The following is a 17,126-nucleotide window of genomic DNA, read 5'->3' on the forward strand; positions in this document are numbered from 1 at the left end:
ATGAAGTTCTCCCTTCCTAACATGACATCTTGTTATGTTTTATAACATGATGCTATAAAACATCACTATGTTTTATAGCACAGATTGTGTTGTGCATGCATTTAAAGTGAACAGAAGAGATAGATGTCACTGGCTGAATTTTGTCCATAATGTCACAAATCCTAGGAATTTTCTCTGGAAATTTGCACGCATTAAACATTTTTCTTTACCTGAATCACACAACTAAGCTTAAGTTAACAAAGCATATTAAACAAGAGGACTGAATAATTCATACTGAAAGAATTACCTTGGCCTGCGGCTGAGCGGAGACCGGGACTGAGGGTGAGGGCTCTTATGGAGTCTGGAGCGGACAGCGTTCAGATCTGAGCTATGATGAGACCTGAAGGTAAAGCCAGAGAAAAGCGGTAAGGATGACATTTCTTTCCACTAAAACGCATTACTTTCAAATAAAATAAAGCTGCTCACTACTTTAAAGCTTTGACACCTGGGTTGATTTAATCATGCCAAACTCTTACATTTGCGTTCAACTCCTTTTAAACACCACCTAGTCTTCATGCAACTCAATAAATGTTCATCATTTATTGCCGATTTCTTTCTTTTTTTCCACAGCTGAGCTGGCTTAGATGTGTGCCTGTATCTATGTTGTATGAAGATGTGGTCAATAGTTTAGACCCTGGTGGCCTGACTGTGGAGCTTGTAAGCCTTTCTCTCCTTGAGCTCCTGGTGCTCAATTATTGAAGTGTTCCTGAAGGAGGAACACGTAAATAATAGAAAGGGAGACGTTTGGGAAGCAAAGGTGTGCTTCTTCAGACTGAAGGTATGTTAAAACAAGCTACAGCACCCAATTCTTTTGCCGGCTCTCCTGTTTTCAAGGTGCTTTCAGATAAATCCTCATCCTTTATTGCAGTAGGTTTATCTTACTTCATCTTTAATTTGAGTACTTTCATTTAGTGGGTGGGGTGGGAGGATAAACATATTACGAAATGGCACACTAGTGGCACCATTTCTATTTACAATCAAACAATATAAGATAAGCATTTTAATTTTTTTTATTAAAGTCAAAAGCAAAAGTTCATTAAATAATTAAAAGTTATTTAATGCTTTACCAAAGCTTGTAAAACCTTACTAAATCCATTTTTTTTGTTTTAATATTTTTATATAATTTATTACCCCAAATTGTTTTGTCCGTTCAGATTTTTTTGAATTCCAAGTTCTGTAATTAGACCAAACATCTTTCATATTCCTAAATATTGTAAAAATATTCCTATAATCATGTGCTTAATTAATACATTTTCAATAGTTTAACAGAAAAATAACCTGGATGCATTGGGATTCATTTTAAAAACATTGCTACATATTTCATCCATAATAGAATGCTGCATTGTTAACAATATTAAGGACAGATTTTGTTTTGTGGCTGTTTTTGGCGATATTTTTCTCCTTCCAGAGGTTTGAGGACAGTCTTCTCTGCTCCAACACCAGGTCAACTGAGAAAGTGAGCATCTTACTATTTTAAACCTTCATTGTTTTCTGCATTACATCAGGTGTTAGGTGCAAGGTTACACAGCAGAACGAACACATGGCATTTGAGTAGGATGTGTATTGATCTTTTAAGGTCAGTAAGTTGCATCAAGAAAATAAGCTACCCATATAAAATTGCCCATATTTACAATAAGAATAATAATAATTAAAAGACTTAAAGTAACAGGAGCTGAGACAGACAAGCTGTGTGCTGACTGGATCTCACTGTTGTAAGAACTGCACCAAAAAAAAAGATTATCATGGCTTTGTAGCTTGGATTGTCAATAAATCTAGAGGACAAGGTATAACAATGAACACTAATCCAAGAGCACTGTTTTCCTGCTGTCAAATGACTTTTTTTTTTCTCAACTCCAACCCTGTCTGTGTCAGATTTTGATCGGATGCCTCGAGGCTATTACAGTATAATTTACAAACAAGTTGGTGTAGGATGAAGAGCAAGGGTCTGAACAAGATAAAGTGATTCTATTGGCTCTGCGGAGTAAACTGACCTTTCAGTAATCATGCAAACAAAGTGAGTCACTGCAGCAGAGTCCACCACTGTGAGCCACTCAATGAAGCACTGCTGACAAACTCAATTTATTCATATTATTCTCAGTCGCAAGTTTCTGCCTCTGTTTTGCTACCAAAAAAAAAAAGAAAACCCTCCCTCGGCACTGATCAAAGAGAAACATGGGTAACGTAGTTCTCACAGAGGGATATGATGATGGGGATCTCTTTTGAGAGAGGGTGTTGAGACCATATTCTCACAGACTGGATTTGGCTTTTATCTCCGGGGATGTAAAAGAGGAAGGTTTTTGCCACGCAATAAAAACAACAGCTGCCTCTTAAAACAATAGACCTGGCATCAGATGGAAAGAAAAAAATATATATATAAATAAATAAATTCATGAAAAATAGGAGCAGGGGGAGATAGTGTGTAAAGAGGGAGTGTACGAGAGAGAATAAAAAAAAACACCCTGCATAACAATGAAAACTCATTCTCTTGATAAGTCCAGAGCACCTTTCATGTTCTCATTTCATTCATTTTTGTTCATTTGTGACTCTGTTTAGTGAGATTTTTTTAACTGATATTTTAAAATCAGATCCAAGAAGAGCCTACTAGTTAGTTGGTTTTTCAGTAGCTTTCTCAACAACACCGAGGTGCTATGTCATGAAAGTAAATCACAAGCTGATGGTAAAATCTCAGTTTTCTATCTTGGCTGAGGAGCTAAAGAATTTGTTAAAAAACAAATAGCTTAAGCCAACACAAAGCTTGTGTCATCAGTAGCCTCACACCAGAAAATGCCCCCAGACAAGAGTAAGAGACTTTACAGTGAATTTATGACCAATCTGATCCAATATTGATATTAGAATTGAATGGGATGTTATTTTTTATTAGCCTCAAGTCACAGAACCGCACTCCATGGTACTTTGTTGGAGCATGTTATATTGTAGTTAATTTTACTCTGCAATATGAATGAGCCAGACACTCACCACTATCACAGTGTGAATGGGTGAATGACTGACCGTAGTGTAAAGTGATTTGGAGTCCTTTGGACTACAAAAAGCACAACACCACTACAGTCCATTTATACGGAAAAGAAAAACAAAAACTGAATCTACTTAAGTCCCCACAAAACAAAAAAGCCAGTGTTACAAGAAGACTTTCTTTGACCAGTCCTGCCTTGAAGTCTATCAGACAGAGCTCTTTACAACCCTGGATGAAGGGCTTTATTGTTTTGCCAAAGCATAGTATTAAGGAGTAACATAACAGAAATAATTATGCCTCTGCCAGAACTCAAAACCACGGGGAAAAAGAAACAAATTTATAAGTGCTCAAATTTAAGACTTACATGAAGATAATTTTTAAAAAGTTTGGAAATATGGGTGTATTCAAGGCTTTTTAAAATTTGTATTAAAAATTTTAAGACAATGTGACACCTTTGGTTTGCTTAAATATGCCACACCATTACCAAAAACAATATGCCATTTACCAGTAAAATCATTTTGCATTGAACAATGTCAGAATCAATAAATATATAAATTCAGATATCAGATTAACAATCAAAATATCTTGGATGTTGGCAATTATGCTTTGTACATTTGAATTTTTACTCCAACCCAGTTGGTTGACCTGCGGAGCTATTCGATGGTCAGAATCCTGGATGCAGACAATGTTTAAAATGACTACTTTTCCTTCAACAAGGAATGAAGAAAAGTGGTTGAGTGATTTTCAAATATTTCTACTTTTAAGAAGATGGAAACTGAAAAACAACTTACCAAGAGGAGGGACGTCTGTCTGGTGAGCTGGACAGAGAGCGCCTGCGGTATCGTGATGAGGAGCTGCGGGAGCCAGAGTGGGACCGTGAACGGGAACGGGACCCGCTGCTGGTCCAGCAGAACGGTCGACTAGGTGACAGGAGAAGGGAGGACGGTGGGGAGATGGAGCCTCGTGAAGGGGAGCAAGTGGATGGTGGGGAACAGGAGGGAGAATGGGGAGAGCAGTCAAAGAGTAGGTCCAGAGGGGTGCCCTCCCATGGAAAGATGAAGCGACTCTCACGGCCATCATCCAGCTCCAGCTCATTATGAAAGGACAGAAACCCTGGGTGCAGGTAGCTGGATCCGGACAGTCTCTGGGAGTAAAAGTGTATCTCTCCCCCCTCAGGGGACAGGGGTGTTGTAGGCTTGTTTGGTTTACTGCTATCATCTCTCTCCTGCTCACCCTGAGTATAGAGGGCTTGCAGGGGAGGGCCAAAGTGCTTGTTGAGTTCTGCTCTGATTTCCTGGTCACACAGGGGCTTCCGGCTGGTGGCAGAAAGTTGCAGTTGGTCCCTAACAGCAGTGCCCCCCTGTGTGGGTATCTGAGTGGTTTGTGGAAGGGTACGCTCCCCTAAGCCCCTGACACGGCAAGCATCTCCATCCACGGGGACACATTTCTGCTCTTTAGTCAAATGACTAAGAGAGGATGATGATGTAGAACAAGAAGATGATAGAAACGATGTTGACATGACTGAGTCCATACATTCGACATGCCTGTTCTCCACCTTGCCAGTGGAGGTGGCACCTGGGGTGAATGTCATTTCCAAAGATGTAGCCATGGAAACAGCGGATATGCCCCCATCCATCTTACAAGCAGCCAGTGCCTGGCAATAGTCATGGTCGCTGTGGCCATCCTGCCCAGCGGCCCGCTTGTTGTTGCCAGTGCTGCAGTGCCCCTCAAGGCCGCCCCCCAGTGCACGTCGAGCGATGGCGTAAGGGAGGGCGGTGGATGCTTTGCTTAGCTGCGCATAGAGCTCAGTCTGTTCGGGACCCTTCCTGGCAGGGCCCCTGGCTGAGGCACCTGGGGCCGGGGCCAAAGCGCCGGCGCCCAACTCACTCAGCCTGGCTCTTTTGCACGTCAAGGCCGAGGAGCAACATGAGGACAAGTTGGTTTTCAGAGATGCTTTGAAAGGATTCTCTTGACTGGCTTTGTGTGGGGGCGTGGTAGGTGGTGTCAGACCTGAGAGGGCAAGGAAGACAGACAGAGTGGTTGGGTGGGTGTAATGAAATGCAAATCATATTGTAATCCTCACCAGGCACCACTCCCTCCCTTCATGTCTCACTCATCTATAAAATCCCAGGTCAGTTTATAGACAGTGGACACAGATACATGTCTGATTAAAATATTCACTTTCACTTGGTCTAATCCTATTTTATTGCAATCTTGACAGATTAATGTAATGCTCTGTGTAACTTAATATGGATGTCTTGCCATTCTCCTTGTCTCCGACCTTGAAAAGATCCATTTTCATGTAAAAAACAATCTTGCCCACAAGAAATGTAATGAATCTAATGGAAAATATAAAAAAACCCATACAAGAAGTCACTGAAGTCAAAAAGACCCCTCACTAAAATGATGTTACACATGTTTCGAGTTTACCCTTCAATACAGTTTGGAGGACAATGAACGTCTCTTTCTTTTATGCACATTTTGGCATTCTTCGAGATGTCCAAATGGCAAGATGCTACGTCGTTGAGGCAATAGAGGAAGTGATGGTTGGGTTGACATTCTTTTCTACTGCTCGTACCCAACATTCCCCCACCGCTCCCCTTTTCCTCCTACAGATTTACAACCAGACAGATGGCAGTTATATGAGAAGTCCTGAGATGAGCCCACTTTATAGCTTTGTTACTGCGCTCGCACAAACAGACACTGCCATTACTTTCGTTCCCCTCATTCCCACCTCTTTTTTCAGTCTCCTTCTTTCTCTAGTTCAGTCTTTTCCGTCTTCCTTGTGTCTGCCATCTTCCGCTAGATCAATCTCCATTTCCCTCCCTTCTCTGTCATTCTTCATCTTCCCCTGTTTCTGTCTCACACAGAACAAATGTGCCCACACACACAGGCGCACTTGTCACTAACAGTCTCTGACTGGAGTCAAACTCAGGCACTTTGAAACACCTACACTCTTTCCACCCCTCCTTGTTTGCCATTGCTATAGAGCACACCATTCTTCCCCTACCAGTGGATTCCTATCAAATGACAGCTATTAGTATCAAATCCAGTGTTAGAATATGCACCAGTCAGATGTCTTGTTGAAGAGAAGGTAGGAGCTGGAGACAAAAATGAGAGTGTTTTTAAAGTAGCATGCTGTGTTTGGGAGCTAGGCAACTACCAACGTCCTAAATGTCTATATATGATTTCGGACTGAAAGCACCCATGCTCTCCACAGGCCCTTTTCCCATCCATTTTTCCTATGGTGATTTCATCATGCATGAAATCACCATCTTTCACTGCAAAAAAGCTCAAACTCAGTCAGATTGGAATGACAGCATCTATAAAGAAAGGATTCAAACTAATACTCTCTAGAAAACCATTGAGCTCTTTACAGAACGGTTGTTTTTAAAGTCACTTCTGTCACTTAAAATTCCAATAAATGCAGTAAAGTTTGTGATTGTAACGCCACAAACTATGAAGCAATTTTTGTGATTCTAAATACCTTTGGAAGTACAGGGAGAACAGAGTAGGTGTTAGAGAATGACTGAAAAACTTCTGCTTCACCAATGAAGCACCATCTGTCCAAACCAATTTCTGCATGGGATCATAAACTAGGAGCCATTAGCAATAGGGTGCCAGAAATAAATCAAAGTTACACAAATTTGTGCCTCTCAGTCAAACCTGCTAATGATGGATGATCTGTGGGACACAAACACCAATCATGCAGAGAGTGGTGAAAGAATTATGAAATAAGTGAGCGAGACTGGCAAGAAAGCCGTAAATCGCAAGGAGACCACAAAGCCGACATCAACTCCAGGCTTAAAGAGTTGATCCCGAAGTAAACTAAACAAATAGCGACACAGATAACAGCTAAATGTCTTGTGATACAGTAAATAAAGACATCGCAGCAGTACAAAGTACAACTTTTAGTTGGATGAGATTAGACTTGAAAACTAGGACTCTAGTGGGTCTTCAATGCCTTTTTCTGGTCTACAGAGGAGCTCTACGAGAAGGGTCAAACAACCATGCTGACTGCAAATGTTTTTATTTGATTTGAAATGTGAAAATAACAATTTTATTCTTTACAACAGCAATGTCAACTTTTTTAGTAGTTCTCCGAATATTGCATCAGTGGCTGGTTGTTTTGCTGTGAAAGTGGAAGCGTGTACCCATCTAAACTCCATCTGATTATCTGTAACACCACCATTATCTCTATTGTGGTGGAATGCTACTCTAAATCTGCAAGGCACATGTAGGAGCTTACACTCGTGCTTCACTGGGATCTACATCCATCTGTCTCATATACCAGCTAATCTCTAACTACGAAATGGGCCTCAGTAACCCTGAGCTCTCCGGACTAATGACTTTTCCTGCTAATATTCAATCTCAAAATTTGCACGGGACTTAAAAAGAGAGTCAGGTGAAGGGCTTTATTTTAATAACGGCTGTAAAAAATGGATGTGTGGAACGCAATGACCGTACATATTTGGCTGCGGGTCAACAAATTTGCCCACGTGCAATAAAATGAGAGGAAATATTAACTGAGCTTGATTGCTGCCAGAGCTTAAGGACTCCTGCCCTTGTGCTCCCTCTAGGTCTCCATGGAAATCACATTTGACCCTGAGAGCTTATCTACACAAAGGGTTAAACAACACTTGAAACCAGAGCCAGAAAAACACACCTCTCGGGGGTGGGGGGGTGGAGAGGTTAAATTACTGTCCCCTGCAAGTAGAAGGTCCAATGGACACACATGAGGCTAAAACAAGGATCACTTTCTCTGCTTGTAAATGAATATCTAAGGAGGCCAGTGTTAGAGGCTAAAGGGCAATCCTTTTTTATTTTTACTGACCTTAGATAATTAATCTCTAATAATTGTGTGATTGTTACTAAAACAATTCTAATAACCTGATAAAGAAACGGATGACTCCCAGTTTGGCAGCATTACTTTGATTTTATTGCAACTGAACGATGCCAAACAACGCTTCCGGCAATGAGACACAAGTGTCCCCAAAAATATAACAGAACCAAAGACTTTATAAATGACTCCCAAAGAGTTTGCTTGTTGAAAAAGACTGTGATTATGCTGCTTAATACATGCATTTCAATTGCCAGATTTATAGTGTTAAGGCAAAAGTATTTACACCCCATAAACTTTTTAATGTGTTATGTTCCAGCAATACACCTCAGTGTATTTACTGGGATTTAATGTAACAGAATAACATGTCATGTTGAGGGGAAAGGACACCAATAACTATTTTTAAATAATCAAAGCTTAAACTTTGGCCTGCTAGTGCAAAAAAGGACTCCACATTTAACAAACATTTCAAAACAATGCCTCATTTTCTTTCCATTCCACAATAATGCACTACTTGGCATTAGATATCCACATTGAATCATTAAAATTATTAAAATATGCTGAAGTTTATGGACATCATTTCCCATTGTGAAAATGTTGAACAAATATTGTTCAAGATGATATTAGAATCAGATAATGAAAAAGCTTATAACACCTTCAGATAAAAAGAGAGTTAGGGAAGTTTTTGCTAATAAATCATGCAGAGATTTGAAAGACAATCAATACTTGTGCCTATATAAAGACTTTCTTTGTCTTTCACCGTGAACTTTAATCTGAGCTATCAAGGACAACAAGAAAAGCTACTATTAACCCCTCCCTATCCGCAAGACGCTTGGAAAGAATTAGTACTATTGGTGGTTTATCTAATAGTCAAATATATTTTAGGTAAGCAGAAAAACATGCTCACCTGGGGTTCCAGCAATCTCCACACTTAATGTGCGTTCAATGGTTTTGTTCTCAAAGGGTGATCCTTTGTGGTCACTGAAAGACAAAACAAATCCAATAATTTAAAGCCACAGATGAAAGACTGAAGTTTTCTGTGATCTAAAAAAATGGAAATGAGTCACAAAAAATGCCTCAGCTTGAATTCTAATTTATATAATTTCTTTTGGCTTTGTCTTTGTGTTCTAATTTGTTGCTGCTTTTTAGCCTAGAATAATTGGAAAAACTTCACACACTTACTTTGGAGACTCTGGGGTCAAAGGAAGTGGCAAGGTGGTTGGTTTGGCTGCAGAACACAAAGGAGCATGGGTAATTATTGATCTAGGTATGACAATCACGGCAGAAGAGACAAGGTCCATATTCTGCAACATTTAATCTCAAATTGGTGCAACAAATACAATTATTACTACAAAAAACACCCATTTCTGCTTCAATTGATGTTATGCTTTTTAAATTGACCCCATTTTAACAATTTACTCTCTCTGAATGTATATCTATATATATATATATATATATATATATGTATGTACTATTTAATCTGTGAGGCAGGATGGAGTGATGGCATCTACACACAAACAGACTGCGTTTGACAACAAACAGATCATAATGGAGTAAAAAACATACAGAGACAATGCTACAAACAAAACACGTGACAGTGGGTGAGCCCCTCCCTGGATAAGAAAAATAAAGTCATGATTGCATGCACCAACAGCAGAGGAGGGGGAAAAAAGAAAGAAAGAAAGGAGAGTCAAGGAAGCTTGTGCAGTTGCCCGAGGCTTTGGCCGACTTGTGCTCCAGCTAAGAGAATGTGGCTTTGGTGGCACGATGCTAAACAGCAGCGTCCGGATAATTGAGTCTAAATGTACATATTCATCACTCTCAGCTCAATCAGCCAAAGGTAGTTCAAGAACTGACTTATTAAAAACAGGATGTACAGCAGCAAGACAAGGCTCACCCCTTCTCCCATTTTTTTCTCCCTAAGATGTCCCTCTGGGACTAGCAAAAGCATTGGAGAGCAGGCTGTTTCACTGTCATTGGTGTGTGTGTCCTCTGTTAGATTTAAATTAGACTACAGGTTAGTTATGAAATCAAACTCGGAAGTGGTTAGAGCAGCAGAAGGAGAAGAAAGAGCAGGAGATCATAAGGCCAGAGGTAGGGGAGGGAGGGGGGATGCAGTCATGATTACCTAACAACAGGTGGCCCTGGTCATCGGGGTGCTCGCTGAGTGCCTGCCTGTGTGGGGGCCCTTGCCCTTGTATGATGCAGGGAGGGGAGGGCTCTGCAATGCTAGTATCTGGGAGGAGAGGGCTTGGTGGGCCCTGTGAGAGCACCACGGCAGGGCTGCCTATGACATGGTTATCATCATCATCAACAACAACACCATCACCATCATCATCATGGTCAACATCCTCCCCAAAGCCTCTCTGATCTGGCCACCCCAGCTCTTGTCCAAAGCCCAAATCTAGATCTGGATTTGGCTGATTAACCCAGCTCTGTAGGTCTAAGGTAATAGGTAATAATGGGGGTCCGGAATTAGTTTCCTCAGCCTGGTTTATATAAGCAGAGATATCTTTATCCTCCTTCTCTTGTGCTTTGAACAAAGTCTTTGCTGGGCTCTTAGATCTCTTACTTGCCGATTTGCTTCTAGCACTCCCTGAAGGAGTAATTGAGAGTTGGTGTAGTTGGGCCAGAAATTGAGTGGGCCTCTGTTTGGAGGTGAGTAGCTGGCTAAGTAAAGGGTGTCCCGGCTTAGCATCTCTTTTCTTAATCTTTACCGTGATGTGCCTTTGCGGCGCACTGCTGGCACCGCCGCTGCTGCTACGGCCTTGTCTGCCAAAGCCTTGCCTAGCCTGAGTGGCGCCTGCAGCCTCTCGGCAATGCTCACAGCTGTGACTCACCTCTCGGGGAGGGAGGGAATAAGAATGCATATACCTAATGAACCTAGCGGCGGCCAGGCGGCCAACATCGCCTGGCGGCCTTCCTTCTTCATTGGGCGGCCCGTGCTCCTGTTTGGGACGAGCATGGCCACAGGTGTAGGTTCTGCGACCAACAGGAACAGAGGCACCCTCCGAATCCTCAACCCCGTCATCGTGAGAGCAACGCTGCCACTTCCCAGCCCCATGACCAGCCACAATACACTCGCCTGCAGCCCGGCTCTCACCTCGCTGGTGATGCTGCTGCGGCGACTGCTGCTGCTGCTGTTGTTGTGATGACACAGCCGACTTCTTCTTGGAGGTGGTGGACGAAGAGGAGGAAGAAGTGGAAGACAGGGAGGAGAACGAAGAGGTGGATGACGAGGATGGCGATGAGGACGAGGATGAGGCACTGAGACCCAGGCTACTCTTGTCCCTGCTACTGGGACCCCCCCAGGCGCTCTTGGCATCGCTGGCTTTGGTGTGTAGCAGGATGTCATCAGTGGCTGTTAGGTATTTGAGCAGCTCAGTGCAAGGTCGCCTCACCGGGCGGTTCTGTTGGCCGGAGCCCCCTCTTGCTTTGCCGTTCCAGGGGTTCTCCGTCTGAGCAAAACAGGAAAAAAGTAATACAGTCACTAAGTTTGCCTATCTTTGTTACAGACTGCTGACCCACATTTTATAATACCCTGTGAATGAATTTAAATTTAACTTTTCCCATTTTATCATGTCACAAACACAAACTGCAATGTATTTTTACTGCGATAATGACAGTCCAGCACAAAAAGGCTCGTAATTGTGAAATGGAAGGGACCTGCCATGCATTTGCAGTTATACCCCGGAGTAAATGCTTTCTAGAACCAACTTCTCCTGCGATTACAAATACAGTCTTGCTGGACAGATCATTCTGTCACATTTGTTATTGCAAAACAGCTCAAGCTCAGTTTACAGATGGAAAGCATCTGTACAGCATCCCTGTTCAATTCTTGCCACATATTCTGAACTGGACTTAGATCTCGATATATGAATATGCTTTGATCTAAACAAGAGGCACTCAAGTGCAGTCATCGAGAGGTACTGTCCTGTCTCTTTTAGATGTCTCCCTTCATGAACACACCTTAATCAGATGAATGGCTTATTACTAGGCCTTCACAGAGCTGATTGGCATGGTGATGAGGGATTTAAGCCATTTGTTTCAGGTGTGATGGAGCAGGGAGAGTTGAAGGATGATAGTGCTCAAGGACTGAACTTAGGCACCCTGATCTATATTACTGCATTGTGGTTTTGGATGTATGTTTGGGGTTGCTGTCCTAACCTCTAAGTGGTTCTCTCTGATTTCCTCTATTTTGCCTCATCTATTTTTCTATCAGCTCTGACCAGCCAGCTCTACCTCAATAAAGAAAAACATTTCCACAGTGCAATGCTGCTACTGCTATGGTGTGTTAAGGGTGATGCTACATGTTTGTTTTACATCACTGCTGGTATTTTACAAATAAGTTCAGTTTTTCAGTTTGCTGTGTCCCCTACACAGGTTGTGGAAACCTGCAAATGGGTTTCCTTATAAGTTTCTTTAAAAGGGGCTTTCTTCTTAGTTTGTATATGTCCTCCACATAAAATCCCAGTAAAAAAAAACAAAGAAAAACTTTAAGTCCAAGGGTGTGAAATGTCAAAATGTAAAAAGTTCAAGCTGTGCGACTATTTCTCTAAGGTACGGTATATTTAGCTAGTTAGTTATTTGGCAAAAGTATAAGAGCAAAAGAAGAGATGGGGCAAGACAGTAAGACTGACAAGTGAGTAACAACCACAGTGCAGGATTGGTCCAGAAGTCTCAAAGGTGATGGTGGGAGGGCTTTCTGCCCATCATCCTAATTGGTAGGCCCCCCTAAGCATCACCACGCCACTCTGTACGCACACCATGTCCTCTGGGAGTCCTCTATCTGCTCCAGAAAGAGATGACTCAAAGGCAAGGTATGAAAATAGACTCAAATAAAGAAGATTGACTCACTCGACATGGAAATATTGTCCACAGATCACCCACTAATCAGTCTGCTGTTTATCTACCACATTATGGTCTGATGCACATATTTGTTTTACTAGTTTGGACATTTTAGACATTGAAAATTTTAATTTTGAACATGAAGCACAGTGAGAGTTGTTTTCTCCTCATCCACAGCCGTATAATGATACGGGTAACTGTTATAACCAAATTATAGTGGGCAAAAACAAAAAGTTTTAGGATCAAATAAAGAGTTAGATTTTTTTTATCCTGTCATCTGAAGACATCAATCTCACAAGAGTGCGAGTTTTTCTTTTTTCTTTCCTTTTTTTTTTTTAGCAGGCACTATACCAAGACATGTAAGTGTTGGAGCTAATGAGTCAACAGTGCTGATGCCTCACATGGAAAGCCCAACAGCAATCAGCCTGTTTTCATTACGAGCCCGGCCTCCTGGGATAGTAGGCTCCTAAACCAGTAGCCTAACATCTTCTAAAGCGGCCACCGAAACAGAAAATATGTGAAAGGGACAGACAGGGACCAGAATCAGAAAAAAATATGTTGTGCACAAGTCTGAAAGAGAAAAACAGCAGAAAGCCAATATGTGGATTTTATGTTTGCGTGTGTGTGTCTGTGTGTGTCCCCACCTTGACGACGGCAGGTGGTGGTCTGATCCGGTGGTTGCTGCTGGCTGCATGGTTCTGTGCCTTGCCACCTGTGTATTGATTATAGCTGAGCTGGGAGTTTGCGGGCGCCAGAAGGAGCTTCTTCAGCTGCAAATGGACCCAAACAGAACCAGAAGGGAGGGAGAAGAAGGAGAAAGAGAGAGACACAGGCAGACATGGCGGGTTATGCAAACGACCATTTTCCTTTCAATTACACAGCCTGGGTCCAGTAAATGTGCAATCAGTGGATTGATGTTACATTGAACAAATAAAAAGATAATGTTTATGACACATTTAAAAGCCCAGATAGTTGTAAGGAGTTTATAGTATGTGACATAACAACAACAGAGTACTTTTCCTTTCTCAGGTGTTTTGGTGTCCGCATAACCAGGCTGTTCTAATGTGATTGAATAAACACACCCAGGCATTTACCTAAAGGTCATTTGGAAGGGGACCAGCATGGAATAAAATTAACCATAAACACAAAATAACATAACATTTTCGGTCAAAAGCATAAAAAGCTGGTCATGAGTGCAAATTACGGGCCAGATAGATATTATTTATGTGCAAAAGTTTGGATTATTTTTCTCCAATAGATGCATGTTTGAGGATCAGCTAGAAAAATACGATGTGGGATTGATTTCTGCTTTCACTTATTTCCAATATTTAACCACTCCACTTATAGTCCTTTAGCTGTGTGTCAGTCACAGGAGTTCCGTGTCATAGGGTTCACACATTGAACAGCGACAACAATAGCATTAGTATGTAATTTGCACTGAGCAGGAAACATTCTTACCCATTTTTTTTCTCCTCACTGAACACATAAACATTTAACAAGGTGTATCTTTAACACTGATTCCAGCAGACAAATGACCACTTTTGGAGTTCAAACTTGTTAAAAGGTCCTACCTGGTATCTGCTGTGTACTAGCAAAATGTAAATAATCTCTATTACTTGGTTTCTATGTATTTTCCAAGTTAGTAGACCACACTTTTCTGGGCTAATGTTTTAAATATTCACATTTTGATTCATAAGGTATTTGTTCATGGATAAATACAAAGGTGATTGTGAACTCTTGCTACACAGTGGAACCTGCAGGCTGCGAGGAAGGATGGGTGAATGGACAGAAGGATGGATGGAAAGTCAAAAAACCATGAACAATGGATGGATGGACTGATCGGTGGACAGATGCAAAGCTATAGGAATTGATAGGTGAACAAAAAAGGGATGAATGAATGGATACAACAAACGTGACATCTGTGTGGATGGATGGATGGACGATGAGATGTATGGGATCAGTGGAAGAAGAAATAAAGTCTAGAACTACAACCAGTTGTTTTTACTCTAATCCAACATATAGCTTGACATGGAAACCTATTTTTAAAATCTCAAACATTACTAGGCTATTTCAAGACTACGTAAGAACCCTGGTACTCAAAATTAATATAACTGAAAAAAAAACTGCACTTCAGAATGAAGACAAGTTTAAGATTGTTTTACCAAAGAAGGCTCCTCAGGCTCTGGGGTGTGAGGTGAGGCGTCTGGGGAGGAGGGACAGCTCCGGTCACTGGCATTGGTCACGTCCCCATCTGCCAGGGCCTCAAACGAAGGCAATCCGTCCTCATCCACCGGGATGCTGTCCAGGGTCTCTGTAAGCACTGCCAGTAAGTTGGCCTCATTTTCTTCATCTATCTTCTTAGAAAGGGGGAAAAGGAAGAAGACAGGGACAAAACACAGAAAGACAAGAAATATAGGGCATGTTAGTCAAGAGAAGTTGCATCTATTTTTTTTTCTTTAGAGTGGGGTAAGGGCATCGGTTGCACGCACTTAGGCTTTCACTGTTAATATCTTTTGCAACAGCTGTTTTATTCTGGCAGGATTCAGAGCAACAAAATCTCCCTGCGTGCATCTGATTCAAGTGTGTCCTCATATTTTAAGCAAGCAGCTTACTGCACCGAAGTAATATGTCCAAGAGAGAAACCTTTACTGGGACTGACAGAAAGAAGATAGGGTTTTGGTTCTGGTCTAGAGAGCTTTAGTTCTGCAAAGGAGAAAATAAGCAGAAGTGGTCCCCACTCTTTCTAGAAAATACAGAATTGGATTACAACAAAGTTGCAAGCGACCTTCTACTGCTAAGCAAACAGCGTTAAGCTTAAACTGCTTTGACAGTAGAATACTCAAGGAATTACCATTAATGTTTCTCAAAAAATAAAGCTTTTTTTTTCCACTCTGATCTGCTTTGACCAAGGGCGTATACAGAATGACTTTAAAAGGTGTGGCCAGGTGGGGAACACTGATAAGCATCAAAACTGAAAGCCAATAAAATTTAAAGGTTTTTATATTACCATAATGAATGTTAGAGTGGGCAATTATTCTTGATACATACTGTGCTATATAGAATGAAACAAATGACAAACACGAGTAAGTAACTTAGATTGAATTCATGTTTTATATATAATGCCAATTCACAATATGTTATCTTAAAGAAGTACAAAAGTCACTTCAATCTAATCACTATTACATTCCTACTTGTTCTAGTAATCAAACATTGATTTAAGTTCAGTTCATTATTCAAATTAAGATATAATTGGAATAATTCAAAGGAAATATATCTAAGGAATCCAGCAGATAACATGGAGTCATTAACCTGCAGCCCTTGTAAGTCAAAAGAGTAAATAAGTAAACAACTAATTCAGTGAATAAATAAATAAATGTTGACAGTAGAGATACACAGAAAACATGTCAGGTAACAGTTAGAAAACTTAGAAATCCAGTCTATTCCTGATCAGTGAACGCACCATAACAAAGTGCCACTAGATCCTGCGACCCACAAGGAAGGGTCGCAGGATCTAGTGGCAAAAGTTTAAAAATAAAGTGAAAAGAAGCGCAAAAGCTGTAGGAAACTATTAAGAATGTAGGTTATTGATTCTGGCTGTTAGAACACAAAGCAAGACTTTGTTGACTGTTGGTTGTTTAATTTCTTTGACATTTTTTGTAGCGCTTTGGTATATGAAAAGGAACCTGCATTAGGCTATTCAGTTAAATTGACCCCGCGCTGACTTACACAACGTATAACTGTCAACCTCCATCTGTCAAGAAACACAATGCATTTGGACAAGCTGGATGCTTTTTTAAAATCTCCAGCCATATTCTTTAGCACATTTTTGTTTACATCAAACAGAAAATACTCAAAGGAGAAATTCAGTAGATAATATTTCAGTAATCCCAGAGTAGTATTTACTGATCTAGTCCTTGTTATAAAAGGTCTTAAAACCACTGGAAAACACAAAGGCTGATATTTGCAATAAGTTTTGCTCATCCAGGCCAACTTCAAATCTTTTAAACCAGTCTGTTTTAAAGCAGTTAAAGCAGTTCCAACACACTCATGTTGGAAAACTGCCTGTGGTCCTACTATAAACAATAATTTCTATAATGACTATAAATAAATAAATAAATAAATAAATAAATAGAGACCTTAAAGATAAATTGGAATCAGCTAAAACCAATATTGACATATTATATTGATGTCTAGCCAGCAATGGACCACTGCGATGGGGTCTCTACTGGCTACCTACCTAATACTCACCCTCTCTGGTGCAACAAACATATAACATCAATGTCATCATTACAGCATGATTATTAGTTAACACCTTAAATTGTGATGAATGTGAAACTAACTCTTATCAAGTGGATGCAGAATAAGAAATATAAGACAGAAAATGTGCAAAATATGCAGATTCCTATTAACAGTGACAGGAGTGGAGCT

The 17,126-nt window shown here is 40.9% G+C and overlaps 1 protein-coding gene across 9 annotated transcripts in view; it reads right to left on the bottom strand.

Annotated features, from left to right (window-relative positions):
• The window catches only part of ppargc1a (peroxisome proliferator-activated receptor gamma, coactivator 1 alpha), a 321,705-nt gene that overhangs the window by 10,571 nt on the left and 294,008 nt on the right, over positions 1-17,126 (bottom strand). For 3 of the 9 annotated variants that reach the window (XM_032583438.1, XM_032583440.1, XM_032583442.1), the window contains exons 3-8: positions 14,861-15,055; positions 13,343-13,468; positions 10,725-11,308; positions 8,758-8,831; positions 3,802-5,020; positions 287-379 (exon numbers count right to left, since the gene is read on the bottom strand). In XM_032583438.1, the coding sequence (XP_032439329.1) occupies positions 287-379; positions 3,802-5,020; positions 8,758-8,831; positions 10,725-11,308; positions 13,343-13,468; positions 14,861-15,055 (2,291 nt within the window). Of the gene's footprint in view, positions 1-286; positions 380-3,801; positions 5,021-8,757; positions 8,832-9,032; positions 9,079-10,724; positions 11,309-13,342; positions 13,469-14,860; positions 15,056-17,126 lie in introns of all 9 variants that reach the window. The other 6 variants (XM_032583445.1, XM_032583447.1, XM_032583444.1 and 3 more) reach the window with 3 other exon arrangements.

Source organism: Xiphophorus hellerii, chromosome 14 (genome assembly GCF_003331165.1).
Source record: "Xiphophorus hellerii strain 12219 chromosome 14, Xiphophorus_hellerii-4.1, whole genome shotgun sequence".
NCBI classification, from domain to species: Eukaryota; Metazoa; Chordata; class Actinopteri; order Cyprinodontiformes; family Poeciliidae; genus Xiphophorus; species Xiphophorus hellerii.